This window comes from Plectropomus leopardus, chromosome 7 (assembly GCF_008729295.1).
Source record: "Plectropomus leopardus isolate mb chromosome 7, YSFRI_Pleo_2.0, whole genome shotgun sequence".
Lineage (NCBI taxonomy): Eukaryota > Metazoa > Chordata > Actinopteri > Perciformes > Serranidae > Plectropomus > Plectropomus leopardus.
The window spans coordinates 27,866,098-27,889,678 of record NC_056469.1 but is presented as its reverse complement, the minus strand read 5'-3'; the positions used below and the strand labels follow the sequence as shown (position 1 = coordinate 27,889,678).

Below are 23,581 nucleotides of genomic sequence, written 5' to 3'. Positions count from 1 at the left end.
ACTTCCGGAGCATGATAGTCTACAGCGCGAGCGCTGCGACAAAATAATAATAATAATAATAAAATAAAACAAACAAATGATAATAAGAAAATATCAAACATACTTCTTTTGTTCTACATACAAAATTAAAGGGACATTCAAAATTGAAAACAGGATCACTCAATCAATAATAATAATATAACAACAACAACAACAACAACAACAATCATAATAATAATTATAATCTTCATTATTTTTGATCAAGTGAGCTCATGTTTTATTGTTGATATTTATAAGGCTATTTTTATTTCTTTTTAGAAGAAGGAAAATAATGGGCTATGTAATAGTTATAATAGTAATAGTTATATATATATAAATACAAATCTCTTTATATATCATATAATAAAAGTGCATTACAATAAATTTGTAGTGTTTTCCAATCAATCAATCGTCATTATATCATAATTTATTTAAGACTCGGGGAATCAATTGAGGGAGACCCTCATTTTCAGTTATACCTTGCATAAACAGACATCAAACAATGAAACAGACATAAACAATCATTAGGCAAATAAACGAAAATAAACAAATTAAACAACCAAAATGACAACCAGTCAAAAAAGAAATAAAACTTTAAAAAAAACAACCCAATAATAACCATATATAAAATCTAAATTAAAGAAACAGGATAATAAACATGTTATAGTGTAGATATAGGCATATGATTACAACCATTTACAAACAGAAAATAGATTAAAATATATATAACATTTACATAATAAATACATATATAAATACATAATATTAGTAGCGAAATTACTTAACTATTATGCAGCCCGGACGTTTTGATATTTCAGACGCCGATTATTCCACTTAGGTAACAGGTAACAATTTTACACTTTACACCTGCCTTGACCCATAAATTATCACACGTAATTAATAGTCTATTATTCATAAAAGTACAAATATTTGTGTCCTCTGTGGTCTGCCACGTCCTAATCTGTAAACCACCTGAAGGAGGGAGGGGGCAGGTACAGAGTCACGTGGTCACACAGGTAGATGCACTAAAAAAAACGGGGAACGTTCAGCCATTACTCCGCGATGGTGACTGCGGGAGGCTTCACGTAAAATTCAACACGCGACGAAACTCGGATTTACGGACCTCACCTTTGCGCTCAGGTGTCAAAGTAAAGGTGTTTAAACCTCGCGTCCCCGCGTGTCTCCTCTCCGGCTTACCTGCAGTTACCGTCCTTTACTTTAGTGCAGTATTAGAGTAGTTTTTTTCTTTCTTTTGGGGGCTGTGTCTGTGTTCAGATGACGGCGCAGGTAGACTACCTGGTGGTGGTTTTCACCGCCACATCTGGCGCGAGCGGAGAGCTGCTGGGGTCAGACGAGAAGGAGCTCGTGCAGTTGGTTTGGCAGCTGGTGGATGTAAAGAACAAAAAGGTAAAAACTTTTGACTGCTTATTACAGCCGATTGTTTTATATAAAGCAGGAAATGTGGCGGTGAATAAAGGAGTGGGCAGGTAAACAAGATTAGATGTAAACAGACTCAAAACAAACGATAGACATTTATAATAATGTTATGACTCAGGTGAGTAAACATTTATGAGCAGAGTATAAGCTCTTAAGTTTTTCAGTGTAATGGGAGGACAATTGTTTTCCACAGGCAGCTAACATCAATCATATAGTGTCAGTATAACCCTGCAGCAAACACTTTACTATGCCTGCAAATTATATATATATAAATATATACCTAAAATACGGATTTCAGCCACACTTGAGTAAAAGTACGGATTTCATACCAGTAAATGACTTGGGTAGAAGTATTAGAGTAAGACTTGATTAAAAATCCTTAAGTATTTCATACTGTGCTTAACTCTGTGAAACCTGGACAGACATCACTTTTCTTGTGCTGTCTTCAGAGACCTATCAGGAGTATTTATATCTTTGAACCTTTAGCAAATTGGTTTGAAATTGGTCTTTAAAAACATAGGAAGAAACACAAAAAGCAACTTTGCAAGAAATGTTCACATATAGCAGGATTTAGTAGGTTTACAAAAATATCTTATAAAAGCTAGGAGGAAAAATTCCATAAAATTAGATTCATAATTATCACAATTACATATTTAAAGTTATTTTTCAGAGACATTATTGCTTTTTAAAGAACAAAAACAATTTAAAGAACAAAGTCCAGTTTTTCTTCTCCTCATGCCTTTATTTGTCCATCCATCCCTCCTTTCTTACCCATTTTGTAGTAAGTAACTACAATGTTTAGGGGAAATGGTTCAAAGTAAAAGAAATGTAATTGAGTAAAAGTGACAAAAATTTAGTTATTTATGTGAAGTACAGATACTCCAAAAGTTTTGTAACAAAACTGTCGTTACCTTGTTTTATCACACCACTGTTTATAGTTTAAACACACTGTTTTTAACATATAAATATCACAGCTGTCAATGTGAAGTATGCTCAGTGGAGTAATGTAACAAGTAACAACATTGTGTTACAGCACTTAAGCATTTTCAGGAGTTTCTGTACTTTAGTTGTTATATTTTTGTCAACTCCACTATATTTCTTCAATAAAATGTATACTTTTTGTCTATACTTTACTGTATACTTTTACATTTCCTCTAAGCATTTTAGTTACCTACAACAAAATAGGGCAGGAAGGGGGGGTGAAAAAATGGATTTTGTTCTTTAAGTCCTTAAGTTTTAAAAAGACCTCATATTTCTTCATGTGTAATGTATACTCTCCATGGTAGAAAGACATCCACCACTGAGCATGCTGAACATGCAGCCAAAACCAACTACCTGTACAACGTGTATAATAACAATTTTATAAATTTACTCTATACATTTCATTGTTTGTTTATTTTTGTGCGTGTACATAGAGAGTAACAAATACCAGAGTCCTTATATGTGTGCACACATATAAGTTAATTCTGAATATCTTCTGCTAATGATGTCAACATTATACAATATAATATCACAGACATTTGATGCTCTTATATTAGCCTGTGCTTCGTGAGTTTCTATGTAGGCTTCAGTTTCAAGCCTGACGAGTCTTTTTTTCACTCTGAACCAGTTGGGCAAGCTGAATGAGCTCCTCATAAAGCCTGACCTCTCAGACTCGACAGAGGAAAAAGAGCAGGAGGATTTGGTGGAGGAGAGAGAGGAAGAGGAGAATAAACCCGGAGCAGATGATGTCTTCACCGCCACGAGTCTTGAGACAGCGTTAAACCTGGTAACAACCTCACTGGAAGTCACTCACACAGTAATTATGAAAATGCCCGAGGACAGATTATGAATTTCTTCTCCACATGTTTGATTTTTGCAGTTTCATCTACAGCTGACAAACGAGGTGAACAGCGCAGGCGCAGGCACGTCGGTGTGTTTGTGTACAGACGGGCAGCTCCACATCCGCCAAGTTATTCACCCCGAGGCCGCCAGCAAGGTGAGCGAGCGTGGTGCGTGAAAGCCTCGCAGCCAGGGCGGATGTTCGCTGGCTGCTGCAGGAACCTGCAGTCACCAGGGGATGTGTTGTGTCAGCGCTCCTGGTTGAATTTAATGCAACAATCAAAGTCGATCACGCAAACCTGTCTAATGACACACGCCCATGCACATACCATACCTGTGCACATAAAACACCAGCGACTTAATGAAGCTGATGAAATTCTCCCGCATGTCCTACACCTGTGTGAAGTGTTACACAAAGATTATTCCACTGGCTTAAGCAAACAGCGATATGATGGCAATAGAATGGCAGCTGTTTACTGGGCCACATGTTTACATCCTTTCATTTTATTTCCTCCCTCTCCAGAACATCCTGGTCCCAGACTGTTTCTACTCTTTTGTTGACCTTCGGAAAGAATTCAAGAAGCACTTCCCCACATCTGACCTCAAGGCTTTGAATGTACACATCATGGCAGAGTGTATCCTTTATTATGTTATTATACACTGTTATACACGCTGCATTTAATGTCTAACTGTATTTATTTTGGACAGTTTTTGGTTAGAATTATAACATATATTGCTCAGACACACACATACGTATGAAAAGTTTATGAGCCTCGGGGTGTTGGCTGCAGGACTAGAGGTTTTGAAATGCAAATAGGGAAACAATGGCAGCACCTTAGTAAGAGCTCAGTGAACAAGTGTGTGTTTAGCCAACAGGGCAAACCCCACACACCCACTGGAACAGGATAACTAACATCTCTGTGTGTGCGTCTCCTGTCCCGCTTGCTGTTTTTACCAGCCGTGACAATGTTGCAATAGCTGGTATTGTTTTCACCTTGAGTGTGTGTTTGTGTGTGTGTGTCATCACTGTAAGATGTGGTGTTGGAGACACTTGTTGTAGCGGGAACCACCGTAGACACTGTTTTGAGTTATTTGCCAGGTGTTTATATGTCTATCTGTCTGATTGTGTTGCCACTATAGCGCCACAACTGTGCAAGACTCGGTCATAAAAACTATGCAGGTGTGTAGATGAGATCGCAATAAAGGCCGAGTTTGAAGACGGGCGTGTCTGAGCAAGGGGGCCAAAAGTAAGGGGGTGAAGTTGTGTTATATTTACCCCAGAAGTCAGATCTGGGAATAACACACACCCCAGATGACCGTGTTCCTATACATGTCGGAAAACCAAGATGTTTTTGGCAATACCAGTTTATCAGAACACATTACGCTGTATTTTGAGCATATAAACACTGTAGCAGTGTGTCCACAGATAGAGGTAGGACAGTACTGTGTGTAGTTCAGATTTTTTTTAAGTGATACTTATCAACAGTCAGTGTATCACATAACGTAGACGTCAGTCACTGCTCCCAGTTTGGAGAAGCAGGCTGGAGTCCAAAGGTAAGCAATGTACTGGTGTGAATAGAAACTACAACAAAATGTATTTTAGTCACCCAAAAAAGTCCATATCAGTTTAAGTGTATGTTATATTGAGAGTATTTTACTGCTTCACTGTACTGTCAAATAGTTTCATGACTTCAGTTCCCCATTTATGCTCTCATCAAAGCAACCAGATTCCATTGAGAAAAACAGTGATTTAACATGTCTCAACACAGGAGCTGCTGGTCTACCGCTGCCTTGATCAGTTAGTTGGTTTGTGTTATTGTTTGACTTTGTTGAACCTGAACGAACCATTTTAAACGCCAAAGTCACACAATAACACAAACAAACGAACTGATGGAGGCAGCTGTAGAGCAGCAGCTCCTGTGTTATGTGATGTTAAATCAATGTTTTTCTCAATGGAGTCTGGCTTTGAAGAGAGCTACTATATAGTGCCTTTATTCCCAGTTGTAAATCTTTGTCTGACATTAAGGTAAAGCAGTGAAAATACTCGCAATATAGCATAATATAATATAACTTTTTTTATGCTGTAGCCCCCTCACCTTACGCCCCTGGCCCACATTTGTTTTGTAATTGGGGAGTGCTGCATCCCAGCTGGAGTGATTTAATTGAAAAATGCTCTCTAATTTAGCCTTTTTTTCTGTTTTCTCTTAATGTTTATTCACTTTACACCTGTCACACACCCACACATACAAACTGTTTTAGACTGTTTTCATTTGTCTGGCTGTGTGTAGTCTGCTTTCCTTGACTGCCTCCCTGCAGCTCTTAGTATACCTGTTGATTTGCCTGCCATGTGGGATCCCTCAGCCATGCTGGATCCGTCAGCCATATTGCCCGCAGAAGCAGCAGTACAACAGGTCCAGATTATGGGCAGCATCGTCCTCGCTCTGCTTTCTGAGCCACTCAGTGAGTATACCCTGTATGATTTTACACAAAAGTGAAACATTAGGGATTTGTCAGTTAGTTTGACATTAAGGCTTACTCTGTGTTTACAGGAAAGATCCGAAAGTAGGCCATTTCAAGAACACTGCTAAGATAATAAAGAGCAGAAACATTAATAGAAGACTTTTTTTTTGTAAATCTGATTAATTGCTGTAATTATTTCTCAAACAAAAAATCAAATTATCTGATGCTCTTAGCCTCTTCATTGTTTGTATTCTGTTTTTTGTGTCCATATGAGAGTAAACTGAATATCTTTGGATTATGTACTATTGTTGCTTTGATTTCTGGCATTTTTTCACTATTTTCTGATATGTTTTATGCCAAACAATAAATCAAAAACAGAGATAATAACTGACTGATTAAAAGTGAAAAAGTGAAAAGTGAGTTGCAGCCAATACGCAGTTTGCTCTTTATGTTGAAAATCCAAAGTATTGTCTGCATTTTGCCCATTAAATTGTCATTGTGTTGATTACAAAATTCTACAATTACATTCACTTATTTGATCTAATTTTGGGAAACCAAACTCTGTTGCTTTGCCATTACAGACCACACGTTTTCTACCCAGGAGAGAGTTAATGAGAAGTTTGAGAGCGGCACTTGGTAAGTAAAGTTTGCTCAAGATAAATATTCTTTTTGTTCTCCGTCTCTGAAACCACCTCCAAGTCCACTCCTGCTGTGCTCATGCCTCTGTGTGTGTGTATGTGTGTGTGTGTGTGTGTGTGTGTGTGTGTGTGTGTGCAGCAGTAAGATGGAGAAAGTGGGTGACAACACGGTGATCAGAGCCAGAGGTCTGCCGTGGCAGTCGTCTGATCAGGACATTGCTCGATTCTTCAGAGGACTCAACATTGCCAAGTACGTTGCTGCTACATTAACTCTCATTTATGGAGGATTTTGTATCGATTAGTCGATATGATATATAGCAAAACCTGCTGTTGACAAAAGGTTGAACTTCTTCTGTAATTCTCTATATGTTGTCTTGTGTAGAGGAGGTGCTGCCCTGTGTCTTAACGCTCAGGGGAGGAGGAACGGAGAAGCTCTTGTTCGTTTTGTCAGTGAAGAACACAGAGACCTGGCGCTGCAGAGACACAAACACCACATGGGCAACAGATACATAGAGGTAACTCGGGTCACACTTGAGTCTCAAATTTGATAACTTTAGATTTGACGACACTCGACTAGACAAAATCAAAGAAGACTTGATCTGGACTTTAACGCCAATGACTTATGACTTTACTTGGACTTCAGCCATCTGACTTGAAGATACTTGATACCTTCGCCCAAATCCAAAGATTAAAAAGTGAATTATTTAAAAAGTCGAGTTTTAGGAGAAAACCATGAAAGCCAATGCTACGTTACTGAGCGCCAGTTGGGGAAAAATTATACAAAGATGATTCTGTTTGCGTACAAAAACGACTCAGTGGTCAACAAAATTTCAGTATGCAAAACTTACAATTGGAGACAACTTCCTACAACTTGTTTTAACAAGTAAATACAACTTTTAAATGCATTTGTGATTTTCGTAGATTTAATATATTATTAATCTTACATTTCTGCCTTACATTTGGTGACGAACGCATTAAGACTTTTTCAGGACTCAAAACTTTAAGTTTACAACTTGATTGCAAAACATGAGACTTACTTGGGACTTGCAAAGCACTAACTTGGTCCCACCTTTGGTTGGCATTGATTACGTGAATAAACTACACCATCTAGACCTAATCTAATCACCTATGTGTTTTACTTTTATTCAGCACAGCTACACCTGTAGTGACAAAAATACTTCATTTCTGTCTTGTTTTCTTCTTTTGGCAGGTTTACAAAGCTACAGGAGAGGACTTCCTGAAGATAGCAGGAGGTGAGAACAAACAACCATGTGTACTATACAGTATTTTACCGGGAGCAAACAAAGGCATTTCATAAAATTAGGTTTGACATTACAATACAATTGGACCACATTAATTAGGATGCACAGATGTATCAGCTGAAATTTGCCTTGTTGACTGCCATCAACCTTAGGGCTGTGTATTGGCAAGAACCTGGCGCTATGAAAACGTAAGGCTTACAATTAAATACACTAACATATTATGTGATACTGTAAACAAGGCACATCCTTGTCAATATTTACAAGCGACTTAAGAAGTGGCAGGGGACTTTTAGTTTGAATTTACAGCATGAATTGATGCGGAAAATTTACAAATGGGGGATTAAAAACTCACCAGAATGCATGAAATTAACTGTTTAATGCTCAAAGTTTTTTGTTGACAGACCCGTTAACCCTCTTGTTTTATATGTTGAAACAAAATCTACACCCTCAGTATTTTTAACAGAAGAAGAGCCATGGGAAAGCTCTCTATATCATCTCAGAATGTGTCTCAGGGAAATAAAACTCAACTTGTAACTTGGTGTTAAATAAGTGTGTCTGTTTCCTTGTGTGTGAGCCAGGTACCTCCAACGAAGTAGCGATGTTCCTGTCCCGCGAAGACCAGATCATTGTGAGGATGCGAGGTCTCCCCTTCACCGCTACACATGAGCAGGTGCTCACCTTCTTCTCCCCGGGGGAGGGCCTAAAAGAGACGTGTCCGGTCAGCGGAGGGAGGGACGGCATCCTATTTGTTCGCTATCCAGACGGGCGTCCCACTGGCGATGCCTTTGTTTTATTTGCCTGTGAGGAACACGCCCAGTGTGCCCTGAGGAAACACAAGGAAATCCTGGGAAGAAGATATATCGAGCTGTTCAAAAGTACAGCAGCAGAGGTCCAACAGGTACATCAGGGTGTCCGCCTGGATGTGGGTGTGCTTCTGTGTGCAGTGTGTACTTGTGAGAAGTGTATGTGTGTGCGTGTGTGTGTGTGTGTGTGTGTCTTTTACATACTTATTTTAAATTGAGGTTTGTTTGTTCTTTTTTGTTTGTTTTCTGAGGGCAAAAAGACACAGTAGAGAATGACAATGTGTGGGAGTGTTTCTCCTCAGTCAGTCGTATTGGAGTAGGGCTTATGGGTGGGAACCTGCATAATAAGGTGGACTGTGTGTGTGTGTTTTACTTAAGCATGTAGGTACACACAAATACTGTGAGAAAGATCTCTCTTTCTCTTTTGTTGGCCCTCCTCAGTCTTGATCCTCCTCTCGTGAGATGAACACACATGGACTAATTTTCTTATCTTCATGGACAGATAAGCTCACAGACCCACATTCATATCTATGCAGCTAGGCTTCACCTCGTGGTTTTATGTTGGACAGAGAGACGGAGGACTTTTATTGGTCCTCTCCAGAAATGCAAACAAGCCAGCTTCTGTCTGACGTTGCAACACACCTTTAAACACAACGTGGACATGTCTTTGCTGTGCGCTAAATGTTGGCCTCGACTGAGGCACACAGAGCCAGAGACACACAAGCAAGCAGGGACAGTGAGTGTGTGTTTAGAAATGAGCAGAAAGGAGAATCGCTGCTGACCAGCACAAAGTAATGCACTTCTGATGTGAATGGCCAGGAAACTGCTGACGGGCAGCTGCACAACAATTAACATATTGGGGCGTTTCACGTAAAACGTGAAACCCACGTCATGGATAGCATTGCTTGTGCTGCGTTCACAGACCTGCAAAAACCTACAAATTTAGAGAAGGGAAACACCTACCTAAACTACACTGGATCAGTTCTGCCTGTCAGTTTTGCTGCAGGTAGAGAACATAATTTCTCTCTGTGCGTTTCAGGTGTTGAACCGGTACTCATCGGCTCCTCTGATTCCCGTGGCCCCGGCCCCCTTGGTGTCGATGCTGCCCTCAGTTTCTCTCTTGCCCCCTCCTGGTGGTGTGAGGGACTGCCTGAGGCTGAGGGGTCTGCCGTACACAGCGAGCATAGAGGACATCCTCACCTTCCTGGGCGAGTTTACACACGATATCAGACCACATGGCGTGCACATGGTCCTCAACCAGCAGGTACATGCAGCAACCGCACTGACACACCCATGAACTCACATGCCCTCTGACACACTGCTGCAGAGTGATTTCTCTCTGTTTCCAGGGTCGTCCATCAGGTGACTGCTTCATCCAGATGACCTCGGCAGAGCGTGCCATTCAGGCCTCGCAGCGGCTCCATAAGCACATGATGTCCAGCCAGCGGGGGGCCAACAGCCGATATGTGGAGGTGTTCCCCTGCAGCGCGGAGGAGATGGGCCTGGTGCTGATGGGAGGCTCCCTCTCACACACACATACACACACACACAACCGGAACAGGAGTGGGACAGGGCTCAGCCCGCCGCCATGTAAGTCCAGACGTAAGTGCTGCTGGGAGCTGTGGGTGCTTCGGGACTGCAGGGTAGGTGGGCTCCTGCCGTTGGGGGCAGGGTTGCTGGGTTTCCTCCAATCTAGTACTGTGGGGGATAGAGGACACCTGGTCTGAACAGGAGGATAAAATATTGTGAGTGTGTGTTGGTGTGTGTGTTGGTGTGTGTGTGTGTGTGTGTGTGTGTGTATCTCTTTGTAATTTAGTGTGATTTAATTACCCATCTGCATGCACTAAGAAACCTCACGTGATAACTGTTTGCTCTACCTTTTCACAACAATCTGATTGTAGTTCTTCAGCGGCATGTTTGTTCCTTAATCTAATTCTACCACTGCTTGATCATAAAGATCTGCCAGGGTTGGAAGAGTGTAAGCAAGACAGCGAGTCTGTAACATGTCAAAATGGCTTACAACTCTCCAGTCTTATCAGATTGGTAGTGGTAGTTGTGGGGTTTAGCCTCAGAAGACCGGCGCACCTCAGGTGTGTGCGCGTCTCCTGTGCTTGTCCAATCAGTGGAGCTGTGGGAAAGGTGGGCAAAGCTGAAACGCTGGTGCGTAGAAGTGTTCTTTGTTGTCCGCGTCTATAGTCCTTCACCATAAATGTGAAATTTTCAAAAAGAGGACAAATGTTTGTGAACTGCTTGATATGAAGAGCAGATTTTACTTGAGTGGGTATGGCACTGATAGGCCCAAAAGGTAATGCAACTGGGTCTTATTGCATAGTAGTTTTACTGCAGAATATATCCACAATTACTTCTCTGTCTCTGTCCTCTGAGGGCAACGTTGCTCTCATTTTGCCATACAGGATATAAAGATGCATTTATCAATTAGACACGTGTCAGGTGCTGAGTAATGGTGGTCATTGTTTGCACGTTTGCATGAGCGCCTCTCTCAGAAACAAACAATGACCAGACGTCACCACTAGAACTCTCTGTCTCTGTTTGTCTGTTTTTAAGTATTTCTCCTCTCCCTCTGCTCTCTCCTCTCCAGGTTTATCTCCACCGTCCTACTCCTTCGCCCCCGCTCCACCTATCATGTCTACAGAGGCTGCTGCTGCCCTTTATCCTCCCATCAGTCAGGTGCTGCTCGCCCCTCGCCCCCTGCCACCGGGACATGCCTACTACCCCGCCTCAGCTCAGCTATACATGAACTACGCAGCCTACTACCCCAGGTACACAGCGATGGTTACAGGTGGACAGACACACATGCTGGCATCCAACTGCAAAAAATAGTTTCATTCTCCCAATGTTAAACCAGTCCTCAGATTATGGATGGGACGATTTTATCGTGAATCACAATAAAAAAAATACATTAATCGTGGTGAAATTCCTTTATCTGGATAATCGTTATTATATAGAAAACAGTATGTTGCCAACTTCCTTTTCACAAACTCTTGTATTACAGCCAAACAATGCACCAAAATATGTTTCTGTTATTAGCATGCGTTTTGGTAATCTGAATGCAAGTTGACAGCCAAGACACATTGCCGTTTATACCTCTGCCTACCATGCATCTCCAGCTGACCACATATGTTCAGATTTCATGCACAGTTATTACGTCCACACGTATGCAAGATGCTCTGCAGCATACACACTACCCACATTAACGGTTGTGTCAGTGCAGCTGGAGATTTCACCATCGTTTTACCATTTAAACAAAGTTTAAAGGAGAGAGAGAGCGAGAGAGACGCAGGTCTCCCGAACAATCTGATTTCATACTCTTTGTATCCGTGGTGGCGGACATACGAAAAGGCTGAACTACGATCAAGCAACAGCTCTAGAGCCAGATGATGCAAAACACAGATTTGAGCTGAGAGATGAGCAGGGAGATGTAGGCACTGTTTAGATGGAGGAAAGTTTACCACATTTGATTCAAACATACTACCCACATTATTATGATACAAAACAGGTTGAAAATCAGTGAAGTGTCCCTTTAAGAGCCAGCAGACTTCTTTGACCTGAGCTGAACCTGTCAGACAGTGTTAAATTTCGAGCTGTTTGAGTAAGTGAATACAGAACTAAACCATTACTGCATGTCTGATTTCATGAGCCCTCGGTGTACATTGGTATTATTATGATAACTTGAAGAACGTGAGTGCACTAAGACATTAAGAGATCTAATTACATGTTACGTTATGTATACCGATGAGCCCTTTAAAAACTCACTGTCGCAACGACAGTGAGTTTTTAAATTGCAATTTTACAAAATGTTTCTATTCTAAATATTTCTATTTTTTTCATTATGTAATAACACAAAGAAGGTCAAAAACTGCTCTGCAATTTACTTGGATGGCAATAAATACCAAAGTACTTAAATGTGGTGTATTTTTTATTGTGTGCATACACAAACTCCACATGGAGCAGTAATGGTTAAAATGCATCTCGGCAAGGAGAAAGGCAGGGACAAGGGTAGTTAATAACTGAACACTGTGGTATCACAGTACTTGGTAAACATGTGTGACCTCCCCGATCAGCCCTCTGTCATTGAGAAAACATTTTATAGACGACGCCCAAAGTTACGCCCGGTCTTGTGATTCGTATCTGCTTTGTTTGCTGAGAAACATGCAGCCTTTTAGTCATTTACTTTGTTTTCTTTTTATAGATATTTTCATGATAACAGTCTATGCCTGCTTGCTTGTCTTTTTCTAGTCCACCTGGCTCACCCAACACCGTAGGCTTCTTCCCCTCCCCCTCCTCCCTCTCCTCTCCCGGGGGGTTGGTGCGCATGCCGGGTTTGACCTACAACAGCAACGGAGTCAAAGACCTCATTAATGCAGTGCAGGGATACCAGGTAAGAGAGCGTCCTCTACACATATATGCTCCATCACAGATTATTAACACAGCTCCTATACATGCAGAATCCTGTGTGCCTCCAGCGCTCACAGGCCTCTCTGTAGGATCCAAGTATTGAAAACTCCTCCTGTTGTGGGTGTGTATTGTCAGGCATCCACTGAGTTTGCCCAGAGGCTATCAAACGAGTTTATCCTGTCTACTCTCCCTGTTCTGTCACACATGCACTAGTGCTTGCTGAGACTTGAATTGGAGGAACTCAAGTCTTTTTTAAACTTAACAGAAAGTGAAGAATCTCAGAGATATTTACACTAAATTAAGAGACAAACTTAGTGCGGTATTTTTCCTCCTCTTTCACCCCCATACTGGACTTTTAAGGTCCATGTGGCCTTTTGTGGTTGTTTGTCTCTCAGTCCCCTGTCTCTTGTCATTCCTCCCCCTTCATCACAACACAGTATGCTCCCGAGGATGCTCTCGTGCACGCCCACGGGGCTCTGCACGCTCACGACCCGACCGGGACTTTGCTTACGCAGCCCAAAGAATGGGTGTGTATTTAAGGTGTCTGAGGCAGGTGGCAGGTAAGGATTGGCTGAAGGCTCAGTGAGGGGAACTGTAGTTTAGATTGTAGCTGTGGTTTGGGTCATGACTGGTCATCAGGGGGTTATAGGGCTCAACACGACAGCGAATTTTCCACTAACCACACACAGCAGCAACAATGGACACATTTTTGATTGGGTTGAGTGGTAAGAGGAAATTTCTTGGATTTTAATCAATTTTGGGGTTTTGTTGTTAATCCTATTATGAAAGCGTGCTTCATCTTCATCTAACGCCTCTAAACAAGAAGGCTAACTGACCGTTCGCTAAACCCCGCCTCCAGACTGTGATGTCCAATCATAGCTTAGCCAAATAGGCACAGCAGACCTGTCAAACTTTCTTGCTTTTATCAGCTTTTATCATAGCTCTGTATCTTTTTCTTAAAAAAAAAAAAAAAAAAAAAAAAAAATAAAATATATATATATATATATATATATTAAAAAATCCACGATGGTGAAGTGCTGAAGTGAGTTTATTTTTATTTTTTAACAGAAATATCCCCCTGCAATCCCTTCCCTACTCATAAAGGCAATAAATAAAATGATAAAATAATACACATGACTATCAAGTAAAATTTTAATTAAAGAGGTAATAAAATACAGTATAGAAATAGATTTAAGAAATATATAATTAAAGAAAAAAAAGGGATAAACTGGTAATACACAAGATCAATCATATCAGCTTGACCCACTCTAGACAAATGGGATAGTTTTTATTGTTTCAAATAGGAAATGAGATGCTGCCGGTGTTTGTAGAATTTCTCAGCTGAGCGGTGTAGTGTCTTTTTTTATCACCCTTCTACAACCAAAAGCACATCAGTAAAAGCTTAATGCTGTGTTCACGCTACAAACGACATGGCAACAGGCTACAAGTCATTTTCAGTGGAAGTAACAGATAACATGAAGCGACAAACTTACGCTCGACATGTCACTGTGGATGAGCTTGACACGCTCCAAATCAAAGCTGAGCTGGACTCAAGTTTTTTCAGAGCTCCAATGACGCAATGAAGCATCAGCCAATCTCATGAGTCACAGGTCATTCTGCTCAGTTAGCTCGCTTTATGTGCATAATAGCTTTACTTATCTTATTGTAAATTCTGCATCTATTTAGTTGTCAACTGTGAGCAAGAATGTAAATAAACTCAAACTCGAAATTGCGTTGCACAAGGGGCTCAGACATCAATCATTTATTTGACCTAATACAAATTTTAAATGACACACAGCCACGGTGCTTTGTGGCAAGCAGCACGCACAGGCGTGTGACAGCGTCACAATACTAACGACCAATACTTCAACAGGGACTCAGAAGTACTGCAGCCCACCACTCGTAGTGTGAACACAACATAAAAGGATGAATTACACACTGTGTTTACCTGAGCTGGAATCATTAGCATGTGATAAAAGTAGACGGTTTGAGCTTGTGCACGTCAATATTTTAGGGGAGAAGATTACTACAACTCCCAAGGTGCATTTGGGCAAGAAGCTTTTCATCCCTATGTTTTAAATTCTGTCATGTCTGCTGCCAACTGCAGGTGGAAGCTACAGTGGGTGCTGTTGAGAAAGTATTTATGTAATCTGCAGTTTCGTGACAACAAAGTGTAATGAAGTGAAATTTCCTACTGTTTGATTAATCTCTAACTGGATTATTTTCCATGGAAACTCTAGCTTTGGCTCATGGGTATTGTAGTATGTAGATGGATAAAACAGAATTTCTCAGAAACAATGTTCAAATAATTGAAATTGGCAGTCCTATCGTAAAACTACACATTTTTTACATTATCCCACAGAAATCTGTGTTTTTTTCTGTTTAAGAGAAAGTTTGGTATTTTTTAACCTGGACCTGATGTCCCCATGTTTCTGTGTCTAAGGGGCTGATGGAGACAACAATTCAAATTTGTCCAGTATTGAGACAGATATGCTGCAGCCCCAGCAGCAAAACCAGCTGCAATGTAATCTCTGCAGGCAACTTTTTCACAGCAGATATTTTGACTGGTCATAGTAGGAAGAGCACAGGTGTATCTAAAAACATTTATGATGGCTGCTTCCACTCAGGCGACATCCTGGTATTGTGCATGAGCATGCATTGGGCATGCTCGATAAAATAGCTTACAAGGTAATTACCATTGTTAATGTTATCAATTTCACCAGTTTTTCCTGCTACGACAAGTCAAAACACCACTTGTGAACTGTCCATTTACATCCACTAAAAGTGTTTGTTTTTGCCGCTGAGATTGTTATTACAAGTGTCAGAGGAAAGACACTAAAGAGAGATGACACGTAAATGTGGGGTCTTTTCTGTAATGTTTTAAGACAGTCATAATAACAGTCTGAGCCTGTCGGTGGCAAAAATAAGAACTTTTAATGGATGTAAACTGGAATTACGCTGCAGCATGTTTTGCGTTCTCTCTCAAAGCTGGACCAGTTTTAAAATCTGCTGTCTCAATTAGTCAAATCAGCACACAAACATGGGAAAATAGGGTCAAGGTTAAAATATTCATGTTTCCCCTTAACCCTTTGAAACCTGAGCAAATTCATTATCAATTCAAAAGTGTGGTAAGAAGGCAATGAGCTACATATCAAATGGCAAAAAAAATTAGCAGGAAATTAGCAAAAAAATTACCCAAAAAAAGCAACAAAAAAGAAAAGTAAAAAAACAAATGACCTAAAGAAAATGCTAAAAAAAAAAGGATGTTTTTTAAAAAATGTAAAAACATTTATAATTTTAAACATACAATTCTAATATGTAGATATATTGTGATCTTTTTTCTTTTTTTTTTTTTCAATTTGCGGAACATTTTTTGCCAAGTTACCTAGTGCCATTTTTCCATGTTTTTCCAAATTTTTTTCCATGTTTTTAATGGGAGCTCCCCAGGAGCAGACCTATATCTTTTCGCATTTTGGTTTATCTTGGATCCAGCACCCACTTCGGGATGTGCACGTCTTATTTTTGAATCTCTTTCTAAAGAAATCAAACTGATTTTCTCGGTTTTAGGAGGTTTAAATAAAAGACTTCTGAATGCAGCACAAGAAAACTGATGTCGCTCCAGGTGTTAAAGGGTTAAGTAACACAGAGGATAATAGTGAAATTTTTTTTTATACATAAAAGAAGTGAAAAACACATATGCCCCTCTCACTTCACAAATCGTGAGTCTGCCGGAGTTGTAAACGTTGCTGTGCAAGAATGGAAAGCTTGACAGGCGTAGCAACAGTAACTAAGGGAGGCGGGGATTAGTGAACGGTCAGTTGGTGGTGCTGTCGTGTAATAATAGGTAATAGCAGCCTTCAGGTGGTTCAGAAGGTGATGGGTAACATCTGGTGCTGGTGTAAGGGCTTTTTGTCGGACCGTGTAACACCGTGATAACACTCTACCGTCTCTCTCCCTTCTTCTCCCCCCTTCCTTACCCCCAAACTCTCCGTCCTCTCCTCCTCCTCCTCCAGAGTCCTGCGGAGTCCGTTTCCCTCCTGAGCAGCAGTCTGATTGGTCAGTCCAGCGGAGGCGACGCTCCTCTCATGTCCCTCCCCGCTCTCATGACCAAGCCGGCAGGGCAGTACCTGGACCTGACCCTGCTGTAGGATGACAAACACACAAAGGTCATTTTGGTACATGTCAAAGACTTGTAATGTATTGTTAGGTTGTTTTCTTTTTTAAAAAATAGTCTTTTAGATGTGTTATTTATATCTTTAAGAACAGAAATTAATGTATTTTATACCAAAATCATTGTGGCCTTAGCCAAAAAAATAGCAGTTTTTGTCTTATATTGCACAGTGTGTATTTTAAAAGCTTTATAGAGATTTTTTAACATGTTATATTATAATCACTATGATATATTTGCTAGCCAAACTAGAGAAGAATGACCTAGCAGCAGCCGAGCTTAATCTTTTCTGTAAGCTTTTCTGTGAAGAGTGAAAGTGTGTGAGAGTGTGTTTTAGTGTGAACGAGATGAAAATGAGTATTATGCATGGCTGTGTCGATACGTCTTAATACTCAGTCTGTTTATGCAATACATTTTATGTGTTTATATACTTTGATACAGTACACAGTGATTGTATGGAAGCTTTAGTGCATGAAGAAGTTAGTCGTAAAACTTTTAAGATGTTTACATTATGCCAAATATCAATGCACTGCTAATCAATAAGACTACTGATGACTATAATAGCAGTGTCTTTGAATGATACCATACTGAACATGTTACACTGTGAGTTTGTCGAATCCTTGCAGCAAGCTTCACTCTCAAAAATGTGACATCTCACACTTATTCGCCCCTCCTGCCCTCCTCTATGTGCCCTTATGGGTCCGTTTCCATGTTGTGTAATGCCAATGTTGTCTTCTTGTTTTGGACGAACATTTGAACAGAGGACAGCCCCAGTTCTCTGTAACCTAACCACAAGGACTCATGTCACAAGCTCTCGTCTGACTGAATGAATCTCAGCAGACAGAGGTGGCTTCTGACAGATTTTAGTACATATTTTATTCAGATAAAACTGCAAAGACGTGTCAGTCCATCACACTTTCCTTTTCTTCTTTCCACCATCTACACCGATGCAGAGGAATGTAACGGAGCAAACAGGGTCAGAAACCACTAAAACATTTCTCTTTTTCACTTCATCATTCAGAAAGTAGACAGAATGCAGTGGCGCCCCCCAGAAACCAAAAGCCGTAACTGAATTTCAGGAATTTGCTCACGCTGCTGAAGAAAAGTAGTTAAAAACTATGTCACTATGAGAGTTAAGTCCAGTTCAGACCAAAGATTTGCGATTAGATGAGGTGAAGGTGGGCCATGACCTGGGTGGCCATGGCTCACCTTCACCCCCCTTTTGAGCGCCACTGATGGAAAGTTGAGAAGGAAAGCAAATGAAGGACATTTCTGACGTGTATCTTGTGAATTTAATTGCCATTTTTGCCCTGCAAAGTTGCTGTTTTTGTTGCTGTACACACTTCCTGCGGCAGGACTTTAAACGCCTGCTCGGGACGTCCTGCTGTGGCAATGCTGAAACAACAATAAACATAACATGTGAAGTCTGCCGGCTTAGAGGTGTTTGATTTTGCTGTTTGCCTTCACTCCTCTTCACTGTGTACTTATTGTCACTGTCTGTACTTTGGGAAGGTTTGTGAAGAGCAGGAGTGCAAACACGCAGGTGGAGTTGTCTGATGACAGAATTTGGCCGGAGGCAAAACTGTGGGAACTCCCTCACGCTGTCTTCAGAGATTACCTATGTGATTCCCACATACACACACACACACACACACACACACACACACACACGAGCTTTAGCAAAGAAACTATTGTCACTCAGACACACTAAACACATTATCTGAGAGGACGTCTCTTTTTTAACGGGGTGGAAAAGTGAAGAATAGAGAGTGCAGGAAGGGGGAAGAGAGAAGGAAGGCAGACAAAACCATGCTGGACCCCCTCAGGGCAGATTTGGCATTGTGTAATCCAATCTTGTGCACCCCACCCAGCCTGATCCCTTTTAAACACACTCGTTTATTCTCCCACTCACAAAAAACACTGCCTAAACTGGCATAGCAACACCATTAGTATCTATGCAACACGGCCCGAAATACTTTTTTCTCTTTAACTTTTATCACCTCACTGTGTGTTATCTACCGTGGGATAAATGCAGTGTGATTACACAAGAAGTTATTATTTTATAATTTGTCAAAAAGCGTTTCTTTGCATGTCAAGTACAAACCCTGACATATAGCTGCAAGCGTTTTAACCTTGTTTAAATGTTTGTGTAGTTTAAAATGAGAACTTGCACAAATTTGGAGAACCACGTATTACAGATTAAAGAATTAGAAAGACATTTAACTGTGATTAAATATAATCCAAAGGACTTTAGGGACTGTTTGAAAATTATTGTCAGAGGAGGATTAAGTTGGTTTTTTTTTTAAAGGGAGTGCTGTTCAACTGATTTATTATTTTTTAAGGTTGAGCAAGCGAGGGTCTTTAAAAGAGAAAATATATATATTTATTTATATATATATATATATTTTAATATTTTCTTTAAGCTATTTGTTTTTTAGTGTTTTCTTGGAAATGTGTCAGAATCAAAATCAGGTGCATTCAGCTACTCTACTATTTCACTGTATGTTTTAGCGCACTACATTTATCTGAAAGCTTTAGTGGCTAGTTGCTTTATGAGACGTTCACGTAAAAAGCTGGAGCCTACTTGGTAGCCTACTAGAATAATAAAATTGGATATTTTTTCCCTTCACTCGATACATGCTGCTGCTGTAATGTTTAGCACAATTGCGGCAACTTCTAATTCCACTCCAACTTGGCATTTAAGGATTCAGTATGTTAAAAAAAAAAACAAAAAAACAAAAACATTTAGGCAAAGGGACGCTGCAGGTTAACAGCAAATACTGTACACGTGGGAGGGTCTTGCTTTTTTTTATAAAGTCAAACATAAGGTTTAGCCCCTCTCCTTAACCACAATAATTTGCATACAGTCCCTTATTACATAAAGCAGGATGTGATGGCGTTTGCTTTGAGCGTCTTGTTTGTTGGCTCGTCCCTATAATTATCTGTCAAGGTCCCCATTAATTCTGTCATTTGCAGCACATTCTTCATCTCGTACCAACTCTCCACTGCACTTTGCCTTGAAGATTAATTATCTAAGTGGTTCACTGAAGGACAGAAGAGAGCTGCTATTACAGGCTGACTCATTGCACTGCACCTGATAGGTGTGTGAGGGCAGATAAATCAGTAATACCCTTTATAACAACATTCCCTCACAGGGTGGGTGAGGCTTACATACACACTTACCGAACAGGCACGCAGGGCGAGGCCGATCCACATTCCCGTGTCAGTGTGGAGACCAAAGATGCTGCTACAGAGTTGTCAAACTGATGATGTGGCCTTTATTAAGATCCAGCCGTGGGGAGGAACAACACAACACATACAGTACAGCAGCAGGTCCTCAGCCGCCTCAGATGTGCTTGAAATAAAGTTGTTGAGCAGCAGGGTTATGCTTAAACAGTACGAGATCAGTTTTGCATTTTGACCTGTGATGAAAATGTAGAAAAATAGTGATCTGTGCCTCATTACGACCTTTCACACCAGATCAATGTGCTCAGCTGCAGGTTTGTCTCCTTCTGGTGGTTACAGTGGGATTGCAGCTGCGCGTGTAAATCCAGTCTCAACGCCTCCTACAGCCAGTCAGGATTCACTTTCAGCTCACTGGGTTCAAAAAATTACTCAAAAGCTGCACGTTTTGGAATCTTAAAAATGGATATTCGATATACAATGACTGCTCTGTTATCAGCATAGTAATTACAACGCCTATTTACATTTTGGAAAAAACGATTTGAAAGTGAAGTGTAGAGATCGGTGCTTCAACAGTCGCTGTCTGAAATACAGTGTCGGTAAAAGTTAAGCATAACCCCAAAGTAAATCCGATAAATATCTCATCATGTAACATATTTATCATGCAGGCAGCACCAGTCACATGTGTAGCTCGTCTGTAACGTGTGTGTGTGTGTGTGTGTGAGTGTCGGTCAGTGAGTCTGTTTTGTTCTCTCTCACTTTGTTTTTACAGTTTGATGAGTATAAAGAATCGTCCCTCTAAAATAACATGTGAGCAAATATAACAATTGCCTTTATGCAAATATATATTTATAAGTGCTGAATGTCGTATGCAAATGTACAAATGTTAATTGTAGCCAACGACTTTGGCTCCTCTGTTCACACTTTCCTCATTTAACTGCGGGTCTCCTGCACTTGGCGAAAATGTCACAGGGGTCAAGGGTCAAGGTCTCACAGCTCCGTCATCAGGAGGGCTCTTAGTATCTTCTCCCGGTCCAGCCTCATTTCCTCGCCGCTACAAACACAGACAGATATGAACCTCATGTCATTTAAAGACAACAAACAGTAAACTGTTGCATACAATTATCCATATCTTCTGGGAGTGTAAAAGACTTCAACTCTTCCGGAAAGAAATAAATGACCTGACAGTAAAGATAATGGAAACTCCTTTGGACATTTTCACCAGCACGGTACCTCTTTGGTACAGAACTGGACGAGACGATGGACCGCATATCTGTGAAGAGGACTGGTTTAATATCCTATGTGGCACAGAAATGTATCTTATTTAACTGGAACCACCAAAGGCCACCAACATTCAGTTTGTTTAAACATTTTTTGAGTGAAACTTTATATCTTAAACAGTGTACTTATACCTTAAAAAATCAGTTGGAAATATTTCTGAATACATGACAACATTTACAGACTTCTGACCACGACATATTGTTATATGACATGCTACTGTTACCATTATTGCTTTTTCATTTCTCTCCCTCTCTCTTTCTCTTTCCTTTTTGTCATTGTAATTTATTTACGACATCTATTGCACGTCTGTCCATCCTGGAGGAGGGAGCCCTCCTCAGTCTTTCATCCTGAGGTTTCTACCATTTTTCCCGTTACAGGGTTTTTTTGGGGAGTTTTTCCTTAGACGATGTGAGGGTCTAAGGGAAGAAGGATGTCGTATGCTGTAAAGCCCTCTGAGGCACACTGGGTTTTGTGATAATAAATAATAATAAAATTGGCTGGACTTGACTTGACCTAGCCGGCTAGACTTGATCTGATTCTGCATGGAAAGAAGACATATGTTTTGTGACTATAGTTTACCTATTGATGTATTATTATTTGATTTATTTATTTATTTTTTTGTCATTTTATTTCATTTAGTTACCCATTTATTTTTAAATACTTAACAAATTTTTTGTTGTCCTTATAATCATTTTGTCTATTTGTACTTACAAAATCAGATGAGACAATTTGGGACAAAAATCAAAAGAGCCTATGTTTACATTTTGCCAGCCAAGTTTCACAGTCAGTGGTACGCTAACCGGATAAAAGGATAATTTAATTCTTTATGTGATTATGACAGATACTGAGGGAGGATTAGTGAATAGAATAAAAAAAAGATTCAACCAAAGAACAAATAAAGGCTAAAAGCAACCGACAAAGACAAAAGTCAACCTTGGTTGATCATCCAACAGACGGAGACAATTGCAAGATTTAAAAATGATTCAAAACCAAGCCTGAACTGGCTCTCCGCCTCCTTGACAGGTACATAATATGTCTTGTTTTATTTATGGAAAACATTGCAATATGTGGTTCAAACAACAAACAAAGGTTACTTTATCACTATGCAGCATGCAAACAGCTGTGTTTAAAAAAGTAAAATAGTATTGAAAATTAGTTGTGTCTTACTTTCACTCACTTCCAAAACAAATGCACCGACTATCCAAATCAAGATTTTTACAACACGAGGTGGTGGTGCTCATAGGAAATGCAGTCTTCATTGTGGTAAACAAGATTACCTTACCTTAAATTCGACACAAAATTAAACATCCTTGTAGCTGGGATAAAATAACCAACGTATTGATCAATAATGGAAATAACTGTTGGTTGCAGCAGTAGTTAAAGGTATGCATCTTCACCACTCCACCACCAGGAAGCCCCCAACTGTTTACTTCAGGTCTCTGGAGGAAGGTTTTAGCAAATATAAATGTTTCCCAGAGAACATGGAGAACTGAGGCGTGTTACCTGTCGTTATGGGCAGCGAGGTAAGGGGCCAGGTGAGGGATGGAGCTACGGTAGTAAGAAGGGGAGAGATGGGGAGAAGGCGAAGGAGAGGGACAGCATGGACTACCCAGCTCCAGTGCTGGCATATTATCCACCTGGAATACACACCAACATACACACACACACACACACACATTCATGTGCTTACTGACAGGTAACGCTGCAAGGCTGATTTAATCCCCCTACAGGTGGAGTGTAGTTCATTCAACAAACATGCCTCTGTAATGGCTATTTAAGGTGTGTGTGTGAACGTGTGTTACCTGTGGGTATATGGACGGCTGGATCTGTTTGTCCAATGAGCTGGTCGAGCCCGACTTTCCTGTACTCTGGGAGGAGATGGCTGCAAGTGCTTCTGGGAGATTATCTTCATCTTCGTGGTTACTGAACGAGCAATACATTGAGAGACACTGAATGACTTTCATGACCTGCAGGCTGATCTGAATAAAAATGACATTTTTAAGAGCTAGAATAGCAAAGTTTTCCTCTTGAAAGTTATAATAATAATAATAATAATAATAATAATAATAATAATAATAATAATAATAATAATAA

General features: G+C 40.3%; 2 protein-coding genes across 5 annotated transcripts in view; one reads left to right on the top strand and one right to left on the bottom strand.

Moving 5' to 3' along the window:
* The first annotated feature begins 1,083 nt into the window (after nt 1-1,083).
* esrp1 (epithelial splicing regulatory protein 1) lies at nt 1,084-18,450 on the top strand. Of its 4 annotated transcripts, none has more exons than XM_042489821.1 (16): nt 1,084-1,425; nt 3,065-3,223; nt 3,317-3,433; nt 3,800-3,911; nt 5,593-5,736; nt 6,318-6,372; nt 6,514-6,624; nt 6,757-6,889; nt 7,585-7,627; nt 8,215-8,534; nt 9,479-9,703; nt 9,789-10,029; nt 11,039-11,219; nt 12,697-12,838; nt 13,293-13,382; nt 16,869-18,450. In XM_042489821.1, exons 1-16 carry the CDS (start codon nt 1,294-1,296, stop codon nt 17,001-17,003), a joined length of 2,340 nt encoding a protein of 779 aa, XP_042345755.1. In that variant the 5' UTR covers nt 1,084-1,293; the 3' UTR covers nt 17,004-18,450. The 4 variants fall into 4 exon arrangements, with proteins under 4 accessions (XP_042345755.1, XP_042345754.1, XP_042345757.1 ...); XM_042489820.1 differs by having other exon boundaries at nt 9,789-10,041; XM_042489823.1 differs by having other exon boundaries at nt 9,789-10,041; nt 13,293-13,415; nt 16,869-16,953.
* A 2,352-nt stretch (nt 18,451-20,802) lies between these two features.
* epb41l4b (erythrocyte membrane protein band 4.1 like 4B) overlaps nt 20,803-23,581 on the bottom strand; it is a 35,739-nt gene continuing 32,960 nt past the window's right edge. The window contains exons 21-23 of the mRNA XM_042489724.1: nt 23,290-23,410; nt 22,991-23,124; nt 20,803-21,260 (exon numbers count right to left, since the gene is read on the bottom strand). Coding sequence (XP_042345658.1) covers nt 21,197-21,260; nt 22,991-23,124; nt 23,290-23,410 — 319 coding nt within the window. The 3' untranslated portion in view covers nt 20,803-21,196. The remainder of the gene's footprint in view (nt 21,261-22,990; nt 23,125-23,289; nt 23,411-23,581) is intronic.

Coding starts and splice junctions, on each gene's coding strand:
- esrp1 (XM_042489820.1), top strand. CDS start 1,294: ATGACGGCGCAGGTAGACTACCTGGTGGTGGTTTTCACCGCCACATCT. Junction 7,628..8,214: donor CTTCCTGAAGATAGCAGGAG/GTGAGAACAAAC, acceptor TGTGTGAGCCAG/GTACCTCCAACGAAGTAGCG. Junction 13,383..16,868: donor TTACGCAGCCCAAAGAATGG/GTGTGTATTTAA, acceptor CTCCTCCTCCAG/AGTCCTGCGGAGTCCGTTTC.